The sequence below is a fragment of the Thermobia domestica genome, chromosome 5 (genome assembly GCF_964235325.1).
Source record: "Thermobia domestica chromosome 5, izTheDome1.hap1.1, whole genome shotgun sequence".
Classification (NCBI taxonomy): domain Eukaryota; kingdom Metazoa; phylum Arthropoda; class Insecta; order Zygentoma; family Lepismatidae; genus Thermobia; species Thermobia domestica.
In genome coordinates this window covers 67,725,603-67,750,551 of record NC_137458.1, presented here as the reverse complement: position 1 = coordinate 67,750,551, position 24,949 = coordinate 67,725,603, and the positions used below count along the sequence as shown (strand labels likewise).

Here is a 24,949-nt window from a genome sequence, read left to right as displayed (position 1 = left end):
TTTGCATGTGATCGTATAATGGAACTGCGAAAGGCCGCGTGGTAGTTTCATAGAATTGCTGCTAGCGTGGATCAATTGTGTTCAGGGGCTGAAATTTCTCACAGCAAATATGCTCCTGCATCTCGGGCCAACCTAACTGACAAGATGGTAACCATCGATGCAATCAAAAGCCATCTCATTTGAGCGTACGAACAGTCAACAATCGATCGTTGGATGCAGTTTACATTATTATGTTCCTCTAACATGAATACCCCCTGACACTGGCTTATTGTCAAGAACGTCTTTGGTGGTGTCGGAACAGATTACAGTGGCGAGGAGAATGGGAGGAGATGATATTCAGTAATGAAAGTCTCCGCTATCTCGGACACAGAAAGGTCGTGCGTGTGTCCAAAGACGTGCATGTACGAATATATATATATAAATCGTTGTGTTCGTACCCACTATACAAATACATCTTGCTCTTCGGTTGAGGACACTTGTTAGTAATTTGTACAATCGAGATGTCAACAATCCCATTTGTCGTCCCTACCTGGACACTTTGTGAGACCTCACCTTCCAGGGAGATAACGCACACACAATATAGGTAGGGTAACCTAGCGACTCTACTCGGTATTACACACCTTCTGGCTTAGGCTACTAGGCCTTCGGACTGAAGGCCTTATTTTAGCTACTTCAAAGAAGAAGATCGTGCAACTGGGCCGGATTCCTCTTACGATTTCCGTCTCATTTACACATTTTTATTTTTAAATTTATTTAACTCGCATATGTACAGGACATGGTAAGAAAAGTATGTTGTTTTCTCTATTTCTCAATATATTGTTATTTATTCCAGTTTGTTAAACTAAATAATTTACAGCACACAAAGAGTAAAAACGTTACTGACTGGACCGAGACTCGAACATCGGTTCAGTCAGTCACTTTTTCACTCTTTTGTGTTATAGATTCCACATTTACAGAGGATCTGGTGTGTGTAAAAAAAATCAGTTGTTTTCTCTTTCATTAATATATATATCTTCATGAAATATTTATTGCGTAAATGTGAGAAACTCGTTGGGATTGTGAAGAAAAGACCTCCGAATCGACCACACAATTGCGTTTATTCTCCACTGAGACCAAACGGGTTATCCGTCTTGTCGAGATTGTTTTCGAACTTAATTTTTCGTACAAAATTGAAAACACTGTACTTTGTGATATGCCTATTGCAACTATTTTGCGCACTTTGATTCGTCGATCACTCAAAACCATATAGTGGATTTTGTCAATCATTTCGGAGGAAGTCATTTCTACTGGACGTCCCGAACGATGCTCATCATTTGTGGATGTACGGCCACGTTTAAACGCATTTACTCAATTGTAAACAGTTACAAACACAGGTGCAAATGTGCCATTAACTTCTTCCAACTCGGCTTTAACCTCTTTCGGTATTAAACCTTTTAAACAGAAGTGTTTAATAAGCGCACGAAACTCATTTCTTTCCATTTTTTTAAAATGAACTCAAGTTTGTTTCATCGATCAACTATGACAATGATATCATGTAACGGATATAGCTGAAACATAACAAAAGTCTAGTGAGGAATAACGCTTACTAAAGGCAAACCTTTTTTGATTTATATTAAGTTCATGCCTTGGCTTACTTTTGAAATTAGCATAACGTTTGACTGCCTCATATTTAACAGATAGATGTGGCCGCTTTTTCATGGTATGCTGTGTTCTTCCTCCGTTGTCACCGCACTGAATTTCCAACACCGTTATTCTTGCTTTTCAGTCCTATAGTCCGATAATCATTATTTGAAGCAGCTCACTAACTGCTAATTGATTTGGAGTTGTTTAAGAACCCTTTCAGCATCAAGGCTATATAAAGACTTGAACCTATCGCTTGATGTGGGAATGGAACTACACGAGCTCCCGCCTGGAATCGAACCCGGATTTCCTGCTCCAAAGGAGCGTGCGCTGACCGTATAGTCACGAAGGAGCTCTTTAAATTTTCATTATGCTGGGTTAACATGAGAAAATCAAACACGGGAATCAAGACCACGTGCACCAAAGAGCGCCTGTTAATCATTCACTAGCACTAATAATATTATTAATAATAAAACAGTTTAACCAAAAGTGACTAGTGAAACAGGAAAATCAGCAGTATCTAAGCAGAATTACTAAATTTCATGGATATTTCCTCGTCAGCATCCAAATAAAGTATTGATTTAAAAAAAAAAAAAAAAAAAAAAAAAAAAAAAAGCTTAGTGTAGTAGCAAGACCAGCATCATACAAGGATAGTTTCGGGAGAATACGAAGACAGTATAATAACTTCGTGCCTTATAGCTCCGTTCAGCGGTACCGGAAAAATACGCGTGAAAACCAGCTTTGAGAAAAGTAGAAAAATGTGAAACGAAAAATAGAAAAAACACAGAAAAGAAACATTGATAATTACGGAAAAGAGACATAGCTTTTTACACCAATTTATCAAGTAATTTATCCGATATATGATTAATTTTGTTGTAATATTACTTCTACAACTGAATAACGCGAATAAACTGGTGGTGAGCAATACACAATAAAAAGTACGAATTTAAAACCACCACAGATTAGGTATTTGTGCTCTCAGAGTTGAGAATGTAAAAAAAAAAAAAAATTTTTAGCTTTCTTTACTTCTTCCTTCTACGATAAATAAAAGGTAAAATAATAATAATAATAATAATAATAATAAAATAAATAAATAAAAAATAAAAAATCTACCGTCAGAACAATTACTAAATCCACGCATATACGTATTTAACCGAGTTCATGGCTTTTATAGTTCCAAGTATCCATTTTTCACGAACACTTCTTTTAAAATAGACAAACACAATTGATATAATAGAAATCAGTTTTTTTTTATCACTACCTGTTTTATATATCTATAGTTAATATCGATCTTCATTTGTTCTATTTTATTATCAAAAGGATGTAAACTTAACGCTACAGAATTTTTGAAGCAACACTGAAAGCATAACTCAATACGTGGAGTTATCAAAAAGTTCGTGCGATCACCTAGAAGGTGACGAACTACAAACGCCTTCAGACATACATTTTATAGTTAGGTCCTCATTGTATGTTAACCATGCAAATTCTACTCACTAAAAAAACTGTAATTAAATAAATAAAAACAGGTAAATGCGATCATTGACAAGAAATCAGCAAAGCTGATTCACGAATAGGTTAAAGAAGTCTATGGAAAGGAAAACTCATCCTATGATATAGTTTCCAAGAGAAAACAACAATTCCATACTGGACACTTGTAGACTAGATCTAGATCATCTTTTACTGATGATGCCGCCTTGACGGAGAAAGTTAAGATGATCATAATGAAAAACTGGAGAATAACCACTGAAAGTGTTATGTGTTCAATAGGTATGAGTTACGGGTCTGCTGAAATATCCTTCACAATCAGCTGAATCTTCAGAAAGTGTCGGCACGGTGAGTGCCGCAACTGCTTACACCTTTTCAGAAGAGTAATCGCGAGGACGCTGCAAGAGAAATGTTACATCGCTGTGAGGTGGATAAAGAGCACCTTTTCGGCAAACTAGTGACAATGTGTTTATCCTTATGACCTAGAAACAGAAGAAATAAGCGAACAATGGAAACACCCCTCCTCTCCCAACCCTAAAAAAGGCATGAGTGCAGAAGTCTGCCGCCAAGGTGATGCTTTCCGTTTTCTTGGACTGTGATGGGGTCATCATGACAGATTACTACTACAGGAGCAAACTATTACTAGTACCTATTATTCTCATCTCCTGACTAATAAGTTACGAGAACTGAAGAAGAAACGTCGTGGATTGGTAAAAAAAAGTACTGCTGTTGGCAAACAATGCACCAGCTCATTCCGTCCATGCATCAACGATGAAGGCAATGGAATTAGGATATGAAATAATCCCCCCCCCCCCCAATACTCGCCGACAGAAAGTGAAGAACTGAGGACAAAAACGTGTCAATAGGCAGGATGACTACGTAGAGAAGGACTAATACCATCATGGTGTCAGAGTTGTCCAGACTGGATTTCTTCTAGGTGATTGCACGAACTTTTTGATACCCCTTTGTACCTATGATAAACTTGTGATTCTATTAAAATAAAATACATGTGTGTACTACCTGGCACATTTCCGTAACTTTTCATAAAATCAGATTCATCCATAAATGGAGGAAGACTATCTACAAATTGTTCATTTGGATCCGTTGACAAATAAATACTCCTCGCAGAACTTCTTTCATAGTGGTTGTTTCCATTACCAGCAATCTCCGATTCGAATGAATCTTGTGCAAGAGATGACGAGCAATCCTAATTAAATGAGAAAAGGGAGCTAAAAATAAAAATAGATCTGGGAAAAGAATTTAAAGACAACTTATACAAGGTAATTACTAATGAAACACATTATAAAAAATGAAATGCTAGTTCACTTAAAAAGTGGGATAATTCTGTATATCTTAGCTAGAATAACTATCGCAAATGGAAAATTACTGCAAAAATTAACCCTAAATTAGAGATTACAGGCCTAACATTGGGTTGCTAACTAAGGAAGTTTCAAACTGGGGGATTTCGCTTCTTACCCTACCGATTATTATTACGATTATTAACAATAGTAACTTATAATAACGTAGTTACTAACAAAACAAAGAAGAGTACGAAAGTGATATTACATTAATAAGGAAACTAGAAATGTAGAACTAAATGAGAATTTTGTCAACCTAACCAACTTGCAGATACCGAAAAAGAAGAAAAAAGTGACATTTCTATGTTTGGTTATAAATTTAGTTTCTTTTCTGAGAAAATAGCTCTCCTGGATTTCATCACAGCCGTGAAAACATAGGTTTTTGGATTTATGACCCTTATATAGAGTATTTACAAATAACTTTACAGGTCTGATTATTAATTTCCAAACCCTTCTTATACTTTCATGGCCAATCAAAAGTTACTGTTCGTGAATATATTTAAACTTCTTAAATAATGCTGCTAACACGTTAAGCGCTGCGGTGAATTTTGTAATTTTTCCCATCAGGCAGCAAATGAATGTAATGATAAAATGAAAAATGTAATATTACTGGACTGTTAACAAACAACTCTTCCAAAGAGCCACGTTGGTCCATTGGCAATGAAAAAGACTCACGAAGATTGGACCGACGGCTTCCTAAAAGAGTAACAACACACAGGTTTCATGAGACCTATGCAGTTCTTAGCGTGAAATGATATGCTATAAGAAGTGAATTCGATATGCTATAAGAAGTGAATACAAAGTACTTCACCTAAATTTGCTAAATATATTACTGAAAATAAACACATTTATATAAAAAGGTTTACTGTTTTCTAATGAATATATCCCATAGCATGCAATGACCACTTACCACGATATGGGTTACTGTATCGGAAAAAGTAACTTTCTGTGCTTGTTTCTCCGCCACATGCTTAACGCATGTTTCGTTACTGTTGTGTTCTTCCCCTGTGCTAGAACTACATCGAGAGCTGCTATCAGTATCGGAACATTCTGAGCAAGAAGACTGTGAACAACGAAGATCTGAAACATAAAACATGCCAGTAGTAATCATCAGAAAGTAATTTTAAAACATACTGAAGAAAACATGCGCATTGAAAATACAGAAAAACAAGTCCTTCATTTACAGAATAAGACGACCAAGGCAGTTTAGAACTTTAGGTCTTGTTTCTTAGTTTTCGAGTTATGAAGTAAAATAAAACACTCCTTGCCTTCATTATAATAGTGTACAGTATTTCGCCGCTATTTGGCCGGTGTTAGAATGGCAGGTACCGAGACTTGCACCCAGTACTCACTCAATATTAAATGAAATCACTCAGTTTTTACCAAATCCCATTTGGTTAAAATCTAGTTATATTACTTATATATTCTATGGTTGTATAATCGAGAAAAAATAATTCGTAATTTCTGTTCAGCAACAGCAACATTAATTGCATTTGTGTTTAAAATGCATTAAAGTTATAGAATCATGTAACATGTGTCCTTTTACTTTGTACTCCTGAATTGCGAACGGCACTATATAATCGGTACCCGTCATGCTATGAAAAAAAAAAAAAAAAAAAAAAATGGTGGGATATGCTTATAAATCAGATATTACAAGCACCTGAAAGTTACTGAAATGCCATTTCATCTACTGTAAACTTGATAATTTCACAACGAGTTCTAATCCCCATGCCCCATTCTCTCGGCACGATCTTCGCAAAATATACGATATAGATGCAGTAAACATTATAATAGTTGGTTCTTTTAGTAAATTATCACAAACCTTTTCTAGGTACTTTGTCAAATACTATTATAACAAGTGAGTTTCATTTCATATAGTGAAACTTACAAAAAAAATTACTGAAGTAGAACAATTCAAGTGATACAGGGAGAAAAGCGGAGATAAAACATATTCTTAGACGCTGAATCCATTATAAAAATAATAATGACATTCATATCTCACGCATTCCTATTTGGTGTGTGGTGCTAATCGTCTGTATTGCGAAGACTATATCGTCCTACATTCCTGTAGAATACTCAGTTCTCAGAGAATGCTTAGGAATCCCTGAAAATCTTAAGTCAGGTTCTGGAAGATAATATGGTCTATAGAGACCTCATTCTCATTTTTGTTCGTATTGGGGCAACTAACACGCTCTGAAGTTTACTTATTAGATTTTTCGTGTTATGAAATATTAATATTGCTCTTTGTTGAATTATTTTCTTGTTATACGAGGAATGTCCAGAAAGTAGCAGACGTTTTGAAATTAAATTTTAAAAAAAAAAATACCAGAATGGACAAACCAAATTGTTCATTATATAAATTTGAAAGGCACACTCTTCAGCTATTTTTTCTCATAATCGCCATGCAAATTAAGGCCCTCATCATACTGTGGCACCGTCGCGGTAGAAATTCTGCTGCTTGCGATTCCAACTACTGGTTTACACTGGCATGCAGTTCGGTGTCAGTATCATGTAGCGAGCCATGTCTTCATCGTTGGGAAGTGGTGGTAGTCGTTCGGCCACAAATCCGGGCCGTATGGTGAGTGATCGAACACCTCCCACCAAATCAACGCACCATTACCTCACTCGCCCTTCACTCATTATTTCACGTCTGTACACTTCATACAGCCCTCGTATATATTGTAAGAACTCTCGGGTACGCTTGGGTGTGTGTGCACGTGCGTTATCGTGAAAGATTAACACCTTCGTGCTAAGTTTTCCCTGGCGCTTGTTTTGAATCGCGTATCTCAACTTCCTCAGTGTTTGACAATACTTCTTTGAGATAATTGTTGTGCCACGTTCAAGAAAATCAACGAGAAGCACTCTCTGAGCGTCCCAGAACACAGTAGTCATGATCTTTCTTGCTGATAGCGTTTGCAAACACTTCCTTGGTTTCTTGGAAGAATGTGTGACTTCCCATTTGATGTGTGACTGATATTTTGTTTCATAATTGACATACTTCAGCAGTAAGTTCCATAATCGTGAAACGACAATTTGCACGAATTTTGCCTCACCAGTTCGTCACACACAAAAGCTAGGCCTGTCACTGTGGTCCTCATCGTGAAGAATGGAATGGCCATTTTTAAAATCAATGCTTCACTGCCTCACTCGACTTTCATTCATTATTTCATGTCGGTACACTTCACACAGTTGGCGATGGATTTCAATTAGATTGCGGTTTTTTGCCAACAAAAACCTAATCACAGAACGCACCTCACAAAAGGCGGGACTTTATATTGCTGCGCACATTGTAACACATCACAGAAAGCACAGTAAGAACGTCACAATCCTCACGCTACCACAGCTGGATGCGTACTCAGTGTGGCAATATTCTAACACCAAGATGGCGACTATAGCCCCGCCCACTGCCGCGATAGACCAAAACGTCTGATACTTTCTGGACAGCCTTCGTATATATTGTATTTTGAATTGTATATATTGTATTGTGTTACTGTAAATCATAATTATTTATTCATTCAATTATAATAATATTAATAATAATGTCCTATTCTCACCATCCAAAGACAGATAGACATGAGGCAGAGTCGTTCTACGCAAGATTTTCCAATACCGCATAGCTTCTAAATCTAAAAGGAAACTTTAATATTTTTGCCACTTATTACATATATTTCTTTTTGCTATAAGTTCATCGCTTTTCCCTGCAATATATTGAGACATATGAAAGAGCAGGCAATTTGGCACATACAGAATTCAATACAAGACGGCTAACGCTGAAAGCTTTCAAAATAGCACTTGGGGTATTCCATGTCAGGTCAATCACCTGTTTGACCGCACCATTTATGATTTTCATGAAATTTGGTATGAAAGTCACACATAACAAGGTAAATAATTCAGCCAATTGTCAGAGTTTTATTTTGAAAATTATCAAAAATCAAAATTGACGTTAAAAAAATTCCGCGCACATAACTGGAAATAGACATCAAACACCATTGAAAAGCTAATGAGTAAGGCTTTCCAATGCTACTCTACATAACCTTCTTACAGCACATTACAGTTTCAAGGTCAATACTGTAACTTTTCACTTTGAATATCTCAAAACACTCCATCACAGCAAAGTATGAAATATATATATATATATATATATATATATATATATATATATATATATATATATATATATATATATATTATTGCCCCCAACATACATCTACCCATGTATTACCTAGGTAAATATTAGGTTAGCACCGCAACGGCAAGGTAGTGTAGAAGGAACTGAAATGACACAGTGTACACTGTTGCAGGTACAGCACAGAGGTGTGTACCGTCTCGCAATTAATATAACTTAGAACTTAACATAAATATGATGTAAAGTGCATTCTGACTACTACTCCTTGGTGTAACTTCTTATGGAATGTGTCTTAACGGAGTTTGTGATACAACAAATGTTTTGTACAACGTTTAGAAGTTGTTTACTACATTAAAATAACCACAATATGGGTGCATCCATACTCCTTCACTTCGTGAAAATTTGTGTTCCTATCAGGAGGATTTGGATAGTGTTAGGTAACAGGTTGGTGGGTTTACAACACAGCTGTGTGCATTGGCGTTAAGCAAGGCGAAGGTTCAAAAACAAGCTTCTGCTGCTGAATGGAGTTAATACATTATACTATACAGATGTTGGTGGCAGCGGCGTACACGAAGCTATGCAATACACCTTCACGTTCATCACCCGAATATTTTGATTCTTAAGACATCAAGTAAGTGTTAAGTATGTAAGTGCATTTATATCGACCGTTCAACCGCAACGCAGCGTCAAAAATAAAAGGAGTGCGACCACTTTTTGACCACCCTGTACACTTTAAAATAAATAAATAAATATGTATGTATGTATGTATTTATATTTGTACCTGAGTAAGAACTACTGCTACTACTACAGGTTCTTAATAATTCATCAGCTTTTAATCTCGCTGCTTCAGCCGTCGTATTATCTTTCACTGCTCGTGCATAGTGATAGATGTCCATGAACAAATCATGATCATTAAGATCAATCGCCAGACGAAATGATTTCTCAAACAATTGATGCCTAGAAAAGAAAGAAAAATCATATTGTAGCAACAATAAAAGATATATTGGTAGGTAGAAGACGATGGTCAGGAATACAGATTATCTCGGATAAGAAAGAACATAATGTTACGTTTAATTTTTCGAAAAAAATTTTCTACATATTTTTTTTTTAAATACGTTGCTAATATGCATCTACAAAACAATCTTTATACACTAACAAAATTATGAGCATTAACCTAGTTATGTTTAAGAATGTACAAACATCTTACATGTTTCAACAGAATGTTTAACCCTTATCCGGGCAACCGGGGCCTTCCAGGCCCAGTAGCTTCATATTTTTCTTCGAATTTCTTAATAACCATAAATATTTCGATGCCATAAAATTCTGAATTCTTCTATCTTTAGTCGAAGTTAAAGTTATGAACATATCGAGTTGGTAAGGGTAATAGAGTTGGTAAGGCCCCAGTTGCAGTCTACGTTACAAAAATAGCTTGCCCGGATAAGGGTTAAACTTTTTTTCTTTAACTAGCAAAGTTTCATTCTTTATATATAATAGCACCACGTACTTCACCATAATTCGTTCAGATAATGAATTACTAAAAACAGAAACTTAAAAAAAAGTTTACATTTTCCTAAATTCTTTTGTATGAATATTGTAACAAATAATGCAATCTAAAATATAACTACAAATGCATTACTGTATAAAATACATATCACATGCATTTTACCTTACCCATATATTTAACTTGGAAAAATGAAGTGCTGGTTTCTTACTACACAGTGTGTCCTGCTTAGAATTACAAGAAAAAGAAAATAGTAACAATTTATCAGAATGAAGGGAAGTTTGTATCACTGTGAAGGGGAACTGAGAAAGTTTTTTAAAGTGCACAGGTGTTAACTGCGCTTACGCACTAGCTACAGATCATTAAAACTGTTATCGTCCGTTATCCACTAGTCAGTAGTCATGTGAACGTCGCAACAGAAGCTGCTTTCCGTGTTAACGTTGATGGAGTCGAAGGCTGTGAAATAAGTTCACATAAGCTGCGACATGAACAATACGCCAACCGTAACTCCGGAGCCATTCCCCACAAAGACAACGCTTCATGTTTCTTTACGTCGTCAGACTTCCTGGAAGATCATTTCAATAGAAGATGGACTAAAAGAGGAAGTTCATAAAATGGTCCCAACCATCACCAGATTTTTTCTATCAACTTTTTCTTGTGGGAATATGGTAAGGATCAGGTTTATTCTACACAGGTTCAAAATTTAGAAGACTTCCGTGAAATAATTGTTGTTGCAATAAGCCACATCACTCCATCTTGAGAACGTTTGAATTAAGATGGACTAGCGTTTTAGCATCGATTACGCTACACGACCATATCACTCAATATAGCCTCCATCTGCTGTGGTATATCTCGTCCAACATTATTTCCATGCCTTGAATGCACTTTGGCAAAATTCAGGTGGCTGACTTTTACATCATTGTTTCACTCAAGAAATGAGGGCCTTGTCATTGTCAAATGCTTTTCCTCGCAGGTGGGCCTTCAGACAACCAAACAGGAAGAAATCCAAAGGAGCTAAATCTGGACTATAGGGAGGCTGACGGACTACTTCCCATCCCGTTTTCATGATTTTCTGCTGTGTCATTATGGATTGTCATGATGGAGTGTGATGACCTTACCTTGCAGTTCCGGTCTCTTTGTCTCGAGAGCACGTCGTACCTTATCCAGTGACAAACAATAACGCTCCTTGTTAACTGTGAAGCTATGTTCCAAAAAGTCTATGAAAATGACACCGTACTGATCCCAGAAAAAGACAGCCATAATTTCCTAGTCTAATCTGGAAAGTCTAAGTTTTTCAAACACCTGCAACCAACATGGGATATTGGCGCGGTCTAATGTGTAATCCCTATAAACCGGAAGCAACTTCCTATGAATTGATGTAGCTGATCATCACCGGTTTTAAACAGGAATCTCATTACCAACCGTTGTCGGGTCCTGATGTCTACTTCAGTGGTCATTGTGGTTTACTTGTGAACAATATGAAACAACAATTATTACCAGCTGAAGCCAAAGGATCAAAGTACGTTCATCTAAGATTTCATCATCATATTGCCACTAATAAAAATACGTATTATACCATCTGCGCAAAACTTATTGAACGTCCTTTGTAGTTCTTAAACATCCATAAAGCACATCTCAACATCCACTAATGAATTGTAGCCACCTTTAAAGGCGTATGTTTTAGCAACTTTGATCCCATTAGATGACAATTTAGGTCATAACGGAAAAATCCAGTAGCTGTGTAAACTGCCTTTAAGTATCAGTAATTTTGGTCACAGAAAGAGGAGGGTCGTACTCAATATGAATTCATTGATAAGTCTTTTTGGGTTTTTAGGTTCGATCGATAAAGGCAGCCAGTATTTCCCGATTTTTTTTTTTAAATGCAACATATGTATCATATTTATTTACTACAACTCTACCAAACATATTCTTATTTTCCAATTATTTTTCTCACAGTTACTAGATTTCCCTCATTGTCTCCCACGTAAAGCGTACTGAAATGACTCGTTATTTCTTCCTTTGATCTTATAATGTTTTATATTTACGTTCTCTCACTTAGAGTTTACCTACCTTAATAAGTGATGAAAAAACCGTCGCGTCAGGTCTCTCACCTGGTCACCATATTCTTCCTCTGTAGCATGACTAATCGGTCGCATAGGCGCATGGAAAGTGCCCAAAGCCACTTGAAGGTGAACTATCAAAATATATACAAATAAATCAGTAAAGTAATTTTTTTAAAATTTTTTTCTTTCATCAACAACGGAACAAAGCATCCGTTGAGTACATAGAGTATTAACAAACCACCGAAAAGTAATAAATATAATTTACCTAATACATTAATCAGTAATATTAATGATTTTTGTTTTACTTACATTAATTTATTATCCGTTATACACTATTATTCGAAGCTTATGTTAATTTATGGAGATCTGTTTCTTAACCTTACCTCAAACATATATTTACATTACATATTAATAATTCCTAGTATTTCAAACATCAATAATGACACAACGATGCGTTGTACACTTATGTCCAAAATTATTGTAGCATTTCTATAAATATGTGTTGTAGGAATATAATTTGATAACGAACTCGCCCGCTATTTCTTATAATGTTAGTATGTGTATAATCGGCAAAGAAATGTATGTGGTAAATTTCACGTCAAAAGAGCAGTAAATAAGAACAATAAAACGAAAATAAAACTTTCTTGTCCATTTAGCAACATTTTGTTTTACTCATTCTAATTTTCGTATTTATAATTATTTTCCTATGAAATTTACCACAAATTACATTTCCCGATTATACACATAGTATCAGTATTAAAATCATTATCAAATTATATCCTTACAAGAAGACAGTTATAGATATGCGACAATCATTTTGGACATGAGTGTACGTTTTCATTTTTAAAATGGCTCCGAAAGAAATCGTCTGGAGTTGCTAGAACTGTGAATTAAACCACCATTCGAGACACACATTATTTTTTTTTTCTCATGTTCAATAATCAATTTTACCATTTACCTGTCAATAATGCAGAACCATTGTCTCTTCTTCTACTTTGTTAATATGGATTAATCAATTTAAAAATATATAGCTATACTACTACAGCTAGTTTCCGAGTCTTATCATAAAATTTCTTCGAAGTTATAATAAAAGATATAGTATTAAAAAAAAAGGAGGAGGAAGAGGAAGAGAACATGAATTGATAACTTATTAACGTAGATGATATTTCGTCAAGGCAGAAGACCATGATGTATGGAAACTTCTCGACCGCGTCATGTAATTTGCGTCATGGAATTGTAAGTGTAATTCTTATCCTTCATAAAGTCATTGACGTATTGACACACATCACATGATTAATCATAACAGAGCTGTTTAAACATCTATTAGTTACAGAATGATCATGGTTTCTTTTAATTGTACAGTGATTCTACTTTATTTCAATCACAGAAAGCCCGTATAGGCTATAGTGAAGTTGCAAACGAAGAAAAGTTTTTATTTTTGTAATTTTGAAATTAATTTCCCCGTTATGTATATTCACTGTCTGTGTCAAGAGTTAAACCTGTAAAATTCACAATAAAATTCAAATTTCTGATGAAGTTAACTCCAGATAAGTACGGTTTTGACGTATTTATTAACTTCAAAGCAAATATCAAGTACTGATTGTGTTCTCTGGCAATTATGGTTATTTCAATACTATAATGCTTCTATCTTCTTGGCAAAGGAACATACGGCCTAGTAATTATCGTATTTATTAATAACCTTTACCTTTCAGTTGTTTATTTTACTTACTGGTTCATTTTCACAATGGGCATGACATTGTGAAAAAATTACTCATTTCTGTCTTGCGTTATATCCGTTTACCTTTCAACCTATAACTGTGCAATTCTTAATGTTTTGCGCCCAGGAAAAAAGTACGTATTATACAAGTCTCTAACTTGGTGGCTTAAGAAAACCAAAAGTTTATCACTGCAAAAGCAAACTTTCATAACTTGATTTTACTCTATGCCAAGTCAATTCCGACATGGCAGTTACCAACCTATCTTGTACTACATTCACTAGAAAAATGTCTAAAATATAAATGTTTTCTAATTTTAGTTACTAATATTTTTAATTCTTTTAGGAAATCTTCACAACACAAAATATCACACCTTCCTACTAAAATTATTCTGAAAAGTGTTAGCAAGAAAAGCATACAATTTTTCGTACTCCCTGTGATACTGTAAAATACGTGTTACAATCTAACTAAAGAATATTCTAAACGAATCATCTTACCTTCTCTTTCTGGAGTAAGAGGTAATTTAAACAGGTAATTCATAATGCGATGCAAACAGGTAAGGCACATCGTTCCATAAGAATCCCAGTTAAGACTCTGAAGTATATTAATAGCATATTCAACCTGATGCAATGAAAGATACTGGGAGACTAATACATCTGCTGTCAGCCCAACAGCACTCGCATCTCCTTTCAACCCTCCACCACCTACGAGACGAACTGTTACCATAGGTCCCCTGCAAATAAAATTAATTTAATTAATTAATAAAAGTATTTTTCTACTCATTTATAAATTTAGAAGTCTAATTTAAATTTGTCCTACTTGTGCTACAATGAAAAAATATTCCCAGAATGACACGATTAGATAGGTCACTCATCTCGTTAACTGCACAGTTAAACTTAATTACAAAGAACATCACCTTGATGAATTAAATTTAACTTTCAAATCAATATTACGTGAATGTACGAAGAAGAATCAATAAGTAACGAACAATTTATGTTCAATAAGTAACGAGTAATTTACACAGAAGAAAGTGTAATAGGTAGGACATCAAAAATATATATCAAGTAAAGGTTCATATTAAAGATACTTTTCAACATAGCCGCCAAATCTCTCAACACATTTCCCCTGTCGTGGCGTAAATTTTAAAATAAATGTTCATAGAAAAGTATTCAGTCTTTTGGGAGTACAGCCACTTGCACACAACCAATTTGACTCCGTCATCGGAACTGAAACGTTGGCCAACAAAGAATTCCTCCATCGGGCTAAAAAGATAATCGAAAGTGCCGATCAGGATTGCTAGAGCATCTTCGACTTAAACTTCTCGAGTTTCTCATAAACAGAAGTAAGAACATGGGAGTGAGAATTGTTATGATGGGGTTTGAAACTTCTAGCATTAATGTTTGAGAGTTAATCACGAAGTGCACGACAGAACTTTGCCAAATTGTTTGATATCATACAGCATTCACAGTGGTCTCGTGTGTTAGAAAACCCATTCGCCGAAAGTCTCGCATATTCCAGAATACTTTTTTTTTTAAAGGAGATTGAATCACCTTGAATTTCTTTTTTGGTGGGAATCGGTATGTTTACATTCCACGGATGCCCGCTTTGCTTCAAGCACGATTTGTCACCTGTAAAGATACCTTCTTCAGCGTATCGTACCCGATAGTCCAGGCATGTCATCATTCACTGCCCTTTGTGGACGTCTGTGAGGTTCTTTGGCACCCAACGAGCATTCATTTTACGGAATTTCAGTACCGTTCCGTAACAAATGTTGAATATGTTCGACAATGTTTGAATTCGCCCATCAATATGAACTATCTGTCTCTTTAATGGTCCTGACATTCTAGTTGCTTGTTGCTATTGCTGAACGCACAGCATGCGGCAAATTGGCAAGGTTCACATAGCCCTCTTTCAAGAAATTTGCATCATTTAGAGATGTTGCTACGGCCCATATAATCATTCTGTGAATTTCACTTGCAAAGATCTGAGCGGTCTGGTGTTGTCAGAGTAGTATATAACACATATTATGTTGGCCAGAGTTTTTTTTTTTTTTTTTTTTTTTTTTTTTTTTTTTTTTTTAATGCTAGGCGCACTCGCGTTAATTGTCGACACTACAAGTCCAAGTCTATCGTTCTGCCTGGTGGCAGCAGTTCGTGATGTACAATGCCTTTCCAATCCCACCAAATGAACAATATAACCTTCCTGGGCGTCAGTGTGGGTTCTGTCATAGACTATGAAAAAGCTTCTCCTCACATCTCCACGATCTTCTTCGCACATTGCTGTCGTAGGTTATCCAACTTTCATCACTAATGATCAACCGCTTAAGATATGGCTCAAGTTCGTTATGTTTCAGTACAGATTCGCAGATAGAAATTCGATCGAGTAAATGTTTTTGAGCACATCATGTGGCACTCAAACGTCAAGTTTCCTTTGGAGCCCCTTTTCTCCAAATCGCATAACAGAGTTTGGGATGGATGTTTCGGTTATTGACGATGTCATAACTGCTGACGTCGCCCACTGCAAGAAACATCTTGGCATTAAAATTTTCAGAAAAAAAAAGTGTGACTCAAACGTCGAGCTTCTTTTGGTAGCCACTTTTGTCCAAATCATTTAACAATTTGTTAATAGATGTTCGGTAATAGATATTTCGGTCATTGGCGATATTATAACTGTTTACATGCTGGTCCTGCTCGATTTTTGCCAGAATATAATCCATTTTTGCTGCTGTTTGTCGCCCACAGCAAGGAGCACCTTTGAGATTGAAATTTTCAGAACAGAAGTGACAACCATTTTTTTGACTGTTCCTCCTGATTACGTATCTTGCTCTGTTCCTTCACGGACCCTTTTTATTAAAGTGTTTTTTTAAAATGTAACGTAGTTTTGCGGAAAGTTCACTTATCTTTAAGGAGCAATACCTTACGTCTGATTATAAGAATTTCAACGCTTTTTGCAAATTTACTAGCTTCAATTATCAGCTGTCGAATGATATTAGACCCGACCTGCTGCACTCATATACCCTGAGATTTGGCACAGTAACGCCACCTCGTGTGCAAAAAGTTTATCACTTTTTATTTAGTGTTTCAAGAATCGTTAATATATGCTGCAAAATGAAGATCATAATTATTTTCATTAGAAACAATGCAGTTTCATTACTCTAACATCTACTGCTCCGTTCCTTCGTGCAAGCTATGTCCAAAACACCTACCTTTCAAACAGAAGAAGCAGAACTCCATCCGATTGTCCATACTGATCACAATAGAGAGAGCTATCCACTTTCTTATTCCATTCTACATTAAGTAATGTTGACTGATACCTATACGAAAATAAAGACAAGATCACTGTGAACTCAAAATTAACATGTGCTTTGTAATCAATGATTATTAGTGTTACAGAGATCAAAGGATTGGGTTTGAGTTTATCGTCTCTTTCAGCAGCGAGGCTACATAAGATACGGATCTACAGCTTAACATAGGGTGCAAAAGAACCATATGAGCTCCCGCCGGAAATCGAACACGGGTCTCCTGCGTCAAAGACGCGTATTACGTTAATCATATAGCCATGAAGAAGCTCCTAGAGATCAAACGAAATGCTCTAAGTCTATGCAAACAATTATTTATAGTCTTTAATATTCATCGCAACAGAAATAATAGGAACTTATAGCTCACAAGATAAATTGAACATACAAAAATCCAGTAATGTAATGTTTCGGAACTGTTGTTAAGTAACAATTTGAGTAATATCCCAAAAATAAATACAAAAATTATTTTTATAATACATAAATGTACACAAAGTCTTGCAACTATGCAACTTACAATTTTAAGAACACACCTTCCTTATTAAAATACATTATTTTATCTTAATATTGTATCTTAATTGAATACAGGGTGGCCCAAAAGTAGGTATACAGTACCGTACTGATCAACTCATTGCATTTTATATCATTTCTTATTGTTATCCATCAAGTAGACTTAGATTCTTTATTATTTGTTCTTAATGTCATTTTACTTATAACTTAAGCTCGGAGCAGCCGAAGCAAAAAATATCCATAAACTAAAATGTATACTAGATCAATGTAGGGATGTATACCTACTTTCGGACCACCCTGTATATCATAAAATGTGTTAATAACACTTTCACACTGACATTTTCAAATGCTACAGATTCTGCATTAAGTAAAATTAACAAATTCTTTACGTTTTTCCAAATTTTCAGGTAAAAATATTTTTCTATTACTATATGATGATTGCAAAAGTTTTTTTTTTTTTTTTTTTTTTTACTTTCTTTTTTATAAAAGATGCACTTCTCGTTTTAACGAAACGGAGGCAATAAAATTAATAATATTAACAGCTTCTTGTTTATTAAATTTTGTATGTGGTTACAAATGTATGTCAATAAGTTGTGTTGAACTAATCCTTTTTCCTGTATAACACACTTAGCGCGTACAGCACGTATCAGACTCATACAGAATCTGTCCGCTGCATAGAGAAACCAATTTCCGATGAAATTCGATAAGCTCTCTTATTTTCCTCGGCCGCTAATTTTAAACTTTACAACGGCTTCCTCTTCTTTTCGTGGGAAGCCCTTATCTTTGTTTTGTTCTCGCTACGCTTTAATCTTCTTTCTACTGTGGAAAGAAAATTACAGCGCGAGGACAGCAAAAAAGTTTGTTTCTGAAACAAATAGGAAAACTTCACAAACAAACAAACAAAAAAAAAAAAAGGTAGGGGATGCCGTTCTGAAGCTTCAAATTACTAAGTGAGGAAAAGCTCATGAAATATAACTGAAAAACGGTCTTCCCTTTGCAGCGGACACATTGTTTAATATGAAAACAATTTTGTTTCTGGTTCTCTGAACACAGTATACTGTATTGACCTGAATATATATAACCTTGAATATAATACGACCTCAATTTTTTGAGATTATTTTAATGGCAAACAGTCAGCATAAAATATTACATACACACTTTGAAAATATTATATAAACGGAAAAATACCAATTTAAAGTTTTTTTAAGACCTAAATTCCAGTCTTTATTGTGCCTTTTCTGGCAATCAGCATTCTGTATTTAGTACTCCAGTGGTATACTAAAGATTCATTTGAATTTTAGATGTAATCAAGTGGTGAGGTGATTTTGAGTTTAATGTCCCGTTCAGCAGCGTGGCTATATGAGACGTGGACCTACTGATTAACGTGGAATCCAAATCACATGAGCTCCCGCCGGAAATCGAACCCGTCTCCCACGCCAAAGGCGCGTATGCTAACCGCTTAGCCACGAAGAAGCTCTAGGTGTAATCAAATCGAACCATAATACAATGCACTACCAATGGCTATTCCTTATATAAGTCGGAACTAGAAGTCTCGCAACGGTACGATACAGTAGATGGAGATATATATATATATACAGATGATACACTTCTGTTTGGTGTAAAATAATTTTTCTCTTTAAGTACAAAGAGCTAGGCTGCGATTATAATAGGAGTATGGTTTTTATGAAACTGTTCTTATACAAAAATTTTGTATGTTTTCGAACCAAAATGGTAAAAAAGAATTAATTTTACAGAGTCAATAAACATTCGCTCTCCTTCGAATTAAAAAAAAAAAAAAATGGTAGCAACTCTGGAAGTAGAAATACCACAATAATAACGAACTGATAATCAACTAACTTTACAAACTTGCTCGTAGGATATGTCTCATATAATTTTCATGGGTTTCCTTCTTTTACTTCAATAGTTACAACAGACATTCCATAAGAAAACGTACAAAATGGGGAGAACTTCATTTCGTAGTAAATACAACTTAAATAATCTCATCTATTTCTTATGTATCTATATATTATTGGATTTGACCTTAAAAGCGTGACATGATTAATGATTCTAAGAAATACAAAGTTCTTCTCGAATAATCCAGCTTCTTCTTGAATGATGTGTGGGTATCCAATATATATGGTGTGGGTAATCTATCTACAAAATTAAACAAACCCCAATACACTCATAATGTTTGTAAGTTGTCAAATTTTCTGTTGAGAACAAGTCCAAACAAGTTCTGCTGATTCATTTTAAGAACAACGGTTTGCTTTACATTGTTATTTAATGTTCATCTTAGTCCAGTAGAGAAGTGAATTTTAAATTGTACATTTAAACTATGTAATACGAAAATAACGTACATAACGGAAAGCTATAAAGAGATTTGCTGCTCCTCCAATATATACATATTTGCAAGGTATTGTGCTGAAGATTTCACTACAACAAACTTATGAAATTTCACAGTTAATCTTCCCAAGTACAATAATATATTCTTACCTAAAATAATTTCCTAAATCTAAAATATTGGCCGAATGAATATCTTCACTTATTAACTGAATGCGGATGACATTTAATGCGAAGTCAAAACACTGTATCTGACCCTTTTCATTTGCTGCTACCACTATAGCTCCATCAGGATGCCATGATATCAAAGCTGGAATCTGAAAAATGAATGAGGAAATAAAATATCAACATTTGGAACATCAACATTTGAACTAAAATTACATACAATTGAACAAAAGAATAATAATCTTCAAGTTTTATTTATGATGGGTATTACCAATATTATTATTAGAATAATTATGTGGATTTTTTTTTCTTTTTTGTAACACACCATTATCCTGTGTCATAAAATATTACGGAAATACTTCATAAATTATTGCCTATAAATTTACACATTAATTTATTCCACTCGCATATGTTACCGGATATTTATGTGATTTACCAGGAAGTGTTTAGAAATATAAAAACTGTATTTAAGAGGTTGTTCTAATGACAATTGGAAGATATAAAGCAGGTAAAGAATACAAGGTTATTACGGTATGTTAAACCCTTATTCTGATGAAAATATTCTCATGCTTTTCACATTGATGATCCTTGCTTCTTTCACAATATAATTCAGGAAGTATTGTCTCTTACTTTTTATCTCGATTGCTACTGGAGAAAGAAAAATGAAATCAATGGATATTACTGTACTACCTTTCTCAACTGGCAATTCATTTTAAATACAATTCGCGTTGAGCTCTATTTACTTTCTCAACTGCTCAACAAATCTGTCCTCCTCGTATCAGCAACAATCTAAGCTACTCTTAACAGCATCATTTCAGGATCCGTGTAAGGGAGTGTATTCTTCATAAGACGAAAGAATAAAGTAGGCAATACAAGGTCTCGTTTATAATAAAATAACAATATTGTCAAGAAATCTGTTTGTTGCAAGCGTCTAGTAGCGCTGAAATTTAACTAACGATTTCAATTACCGTTCTGAATGCATGACAATGTTACTTGTTAGTTTGCTACTACGGCAGGGAGGAACGATTTATGGATTTACTTCGCTCATCCAAAGTTACTTTCCACTACCACAATTAACATAAAACGAATAAGCAAGAGAAAAAGAACTTAAGAACTAAACTAAATGAAAATCAACAAATACATAAAAATTGAAAGTATTACGTCTCGGACTGACTTGTAAAAATAAACACCCACCATCAAGAGACAATAATCCTAGTACTAATAGCGCCGTATGAGAACTCTACACGATGCACTCATCCTTCACAACGCGACAGCCTATATGGAAGCGAGCATACAGAATAGTCTCGCGTGAAGGGGATGAGAGGCACTCGAGCATGCACCATATTCGTCAGACTCATCCCTTTGCGATTTCGACCTTATACCGAAACTAAACGAACCATTGCGCGGAATAGGCTTAGAAACATATGGACATTGCCACAGCAGTGAGCCGTGAAATCAAGATCACAGGTATTCGGCGCTTCCCACATCGTTGGCAGTGTATGGTGGACTCTTTTGAACACTACTTCAAAGATGCCACTGGTATGTGTTTCTGGTCTTTATCCATAATTGTAACGGTACTTGTAATGGTTTGTAATGCTGTAATACGAGGTAAAACACATTATGAGACGCACGATTCGTTTTACTCGTGCTATATCCTTATGAGGATATGTATGTTCATCCAACTCCCTACATGAACGCTGACAAATGTACAATCTTCCCTTTGCATATTCAAAAGTTCCTGCTTCGTTTCTCCCTTTTCGTTAAAAAAAAAAAAAGCGGTGACACTCGTATACATACTTCTTCAGAGTGCTTAAAAGTATGTCTACTGCTATCAGTCACTGGGATGTGCTGCAATAACTGCTCTGATCCTCCATTATTTGATAATCACAATACTAAACACTTCAATTCGACAAACGTTTGTAAAGCCAGACATGAAGCAAAATACATTCATTTAGGACTTTCTTAAAATTTATTGCACATTTATAGACAAGCAGATTTTCGGAAGTTGTTGTGAGAGGTCAGGTATGTAGTAAATAGGTTTAAAATGTAGAACAGACAACACATTTGCCCACATAGTGGAACAAATAAAACACGAAAATACTTTAACATGAAGATAATTATTCTCTACGAAAACATACACGTTATTAAAATAAGGTTTTTTACACTAGATGCACATACAAAATAAGCACTGTTCGTCACTGAGCACTATCTTAAACAAAACAAAACAAAACAAAACAAAACAAAAAAAAAAAAATACCTAAGAATAATTCACTAACATGATTCACGTACACATGCTTCAATGAAGTTCAATGCTGAAATAATTTCAGCAACCTACCTGCTGCATTTATAGACCAATCTAAACTGAACTGAGGTGATTCTGTTATAACAATAGAAATCATGTGGGGTTTAATTTAGACTATCAAAGTTACTAAATTAACTTCTTTGTAACTTCTATTATATATTGCTTAAAAGAATCTAAAAAATACTACAAACTAACAAAATACTGCATATTAACAACACTGTAGTTACTTAACAACAACTTCACCATTAAAAATCAATCATCTTTTGTTTTACCATTAGACGAAAAAGAAAAAAAAACTTTTAGTAGTGAAGTATTTGCTACATAATACAGTGTTGTAAACATATTTTATATTTTTAATGTATAATATAAAAAAGAAGCCCACAAAGAAATAAATGAATGCACTTTGATTTATATTTTGTTTGTAGTGAATTAAATTAAACTTAACATGAATTCAGTTCTGGTAAAAATTAATTTTGATTTATGCTTTATGAAAAATGGTTTAAATTAAACGTCATGTGGTTTCCAATTGTATGGCAGAAATTTCATAGTTCCTTTAGAATGATCGATGAAAGCAACAAGCATGCTGCTGAAATTATTACAACACTTACAATCATTATACATGCAGGATCAGGATAATGACCGTTCCTTTAACATATACCACATATTATCTGTATTAAATTTATCTAGGAATATGTTAACACCGAATCAAAACTACATATACTGTTTATAGTTTAATCATAATACAATATATAAACGTAAAGCCTTGCAACATCAAAAAGCACGAGTATTTTCAACGTATGAACCACAATACTTACAAAAGCAGCTTTTCCTACGTGTGAAATGCCTCGTGGTTCATCATACATGACAATGGAGCCATCTATACACCCCAACAGAAGCTTCTCTTCATCAGGGCTGAAACCGTAACAGCAAACTTGCGTTGGGAGAGGTATTGTAATCACAGAGATTCTCTGCAGTCTGGATTTTGTTATTCCGTATGTACAACTATCTACTGTCACTTCGCCCTATTGAGTAGAATTTTAAAGGTACCAGTAAATTTATTTAAGAAACACCAAGTTAGATAATGTTAAAGTAATACATTCAAACCATTAGTTTATACTATTATTTATCTTCCAAGTTTTAAAAAGAACGAGGGCACTGTAACTGAAAAAAATCAGGATATTACTACCGAAAACGGTCACTCTAATTACGATTCCTCGGATGTATCAGAAGAGTAACTGGATGGCCTTTTCAATTAAAAATGTTTCAATCATACTCATTGCCTAAAGTATCAGTAGGATTACATAACACTAGTTAACAAAGGTTTTGTTATATAAAAGGAAATACCTGTTCTTAAAGGAACTTTTTGCGCTGAATTCGAATATGCACTCGGTTTTTCTCCATCACGTACGATTTTCCCGTAACAGAGGGATTTTCGGGAAAATCCCTCAAAAATTTCCCTTTTCGTTTATTTTACACCCCAAGATCTTGTCCCCTTGCATATACTAACACAGAAATTATACCTAAGTATACTTTGATTCATATTTAACAAACCCTCCAAGTTTCGTAATAATCGCTTTATTCTTTCTAGAGAAATAAATATGTTTGTATGTATACTGTGTGTACTGTTTATTGCACCTTATAGTAATGCTTTCAGATCTCTTAAGTTGAGGTAAAACGTTTTGCTTTATTACCACAAACACATATATAAAATATAATACAATATAATTTACAAGTGTGACAATTTACAATAAACAATAATACAAATGTACCAAAAGGTCATGAAAAGACAATCAAAACTATCACAATATATGAAACTTCCATTGGGTTACAAAAACGTACACTACTTCCTTCTTTTGTAAGAAATGTTGCATTCTCTAACAAGACCCCAACAATAGTCCCCCATCATTGAAGGATCCCATCGTCCCTGGTACCTTTTCTCCATTGCCATTATATCTTGGTGGAATCTTTCCCCCTGTTCGTCGCTGAGAGCACCTAGGTTAGCAGGAAAGAAGCTGAGGTGAGAGTGCAAAAAGTGGATTTTTAAAGACATCCTACAACCCAACTCTTTGTATTTCTGTATCATGTCCTGTACGATTTCTGTGTAACTCTCAGCTTTGTTATTGCCCAGAAAGTTGCGCACAACACACTTAAATGCTGTCCAGGCAGCTAGCTCAGCACTGTTTAACTTGCTGTCAAAGCTATCATCAAGCATTAATTTCCTAATTTGAGGACCAATAAACACTCCCGCTGAAATCTTAGCATCACTCAGGTTAGGGAACTTATCTCGCAAATACTTGAAACCTTCACCAGATGTGTCCATGGCTTTGACAAAGTTTTTCATAAGTCCTAACTTGATATGAAGTGGCGGTAGTAATATCTTATTAGGATCTACCAAAGGAGCGTATTTGACGTTGCATTCTCCAGGTACGTAATTCACTCTAGGTTTCCATTCCTTCACTTCATAATGTT

The 24,949-nt window shown here is 34.9% G+C and overlaps 1 protein-coding gene across 1 annotated transcript in view; it reads right to left on the bottom strand.

Annotated features, from left to right (window-relative positions):
• Positions 1-24,949, bottom strand: part of frtz (WD repeat-containing and planar cell polarity effector protein fritz) — a 56,401-nt gene that overhangs the window by 4,321 nt on the left and 27,131 nt on the right. The window contains exons 8-15 of the mRNA XM_081758735.1: positions 23,296-23,502; positions 20,167-20,330; positions 17,074-17,181; positions 14,366-14,601; positions 12,161-12,284; positions 9,371-9,546; positions 5,374-5,543; positions 4,126-4,312 (exon numbers count right to left, since the gene is read on the bottom strand). Coding sequence (XP_081614861.1) covers positions 4,126-4,312; positions 5,374-5,543; positions 9,371-9,546; positions 12,161-12,284; positions 14,366-14,601; positions 17,074-17,181; positions 20,167-20,330; positions 23,296-23,502 — 1,372 coding nt within the window. The remainder of the gene's footprint in view (positions 1-4,125; positions 4,313-5,373; positions 5,544-9,370; positions 9,547-12,160; positions 12,285-14,365; positions 14,602-17,073; positions 17,182-20,166; positions 20,331-23,295; positions 23,503-24,949) is intronic.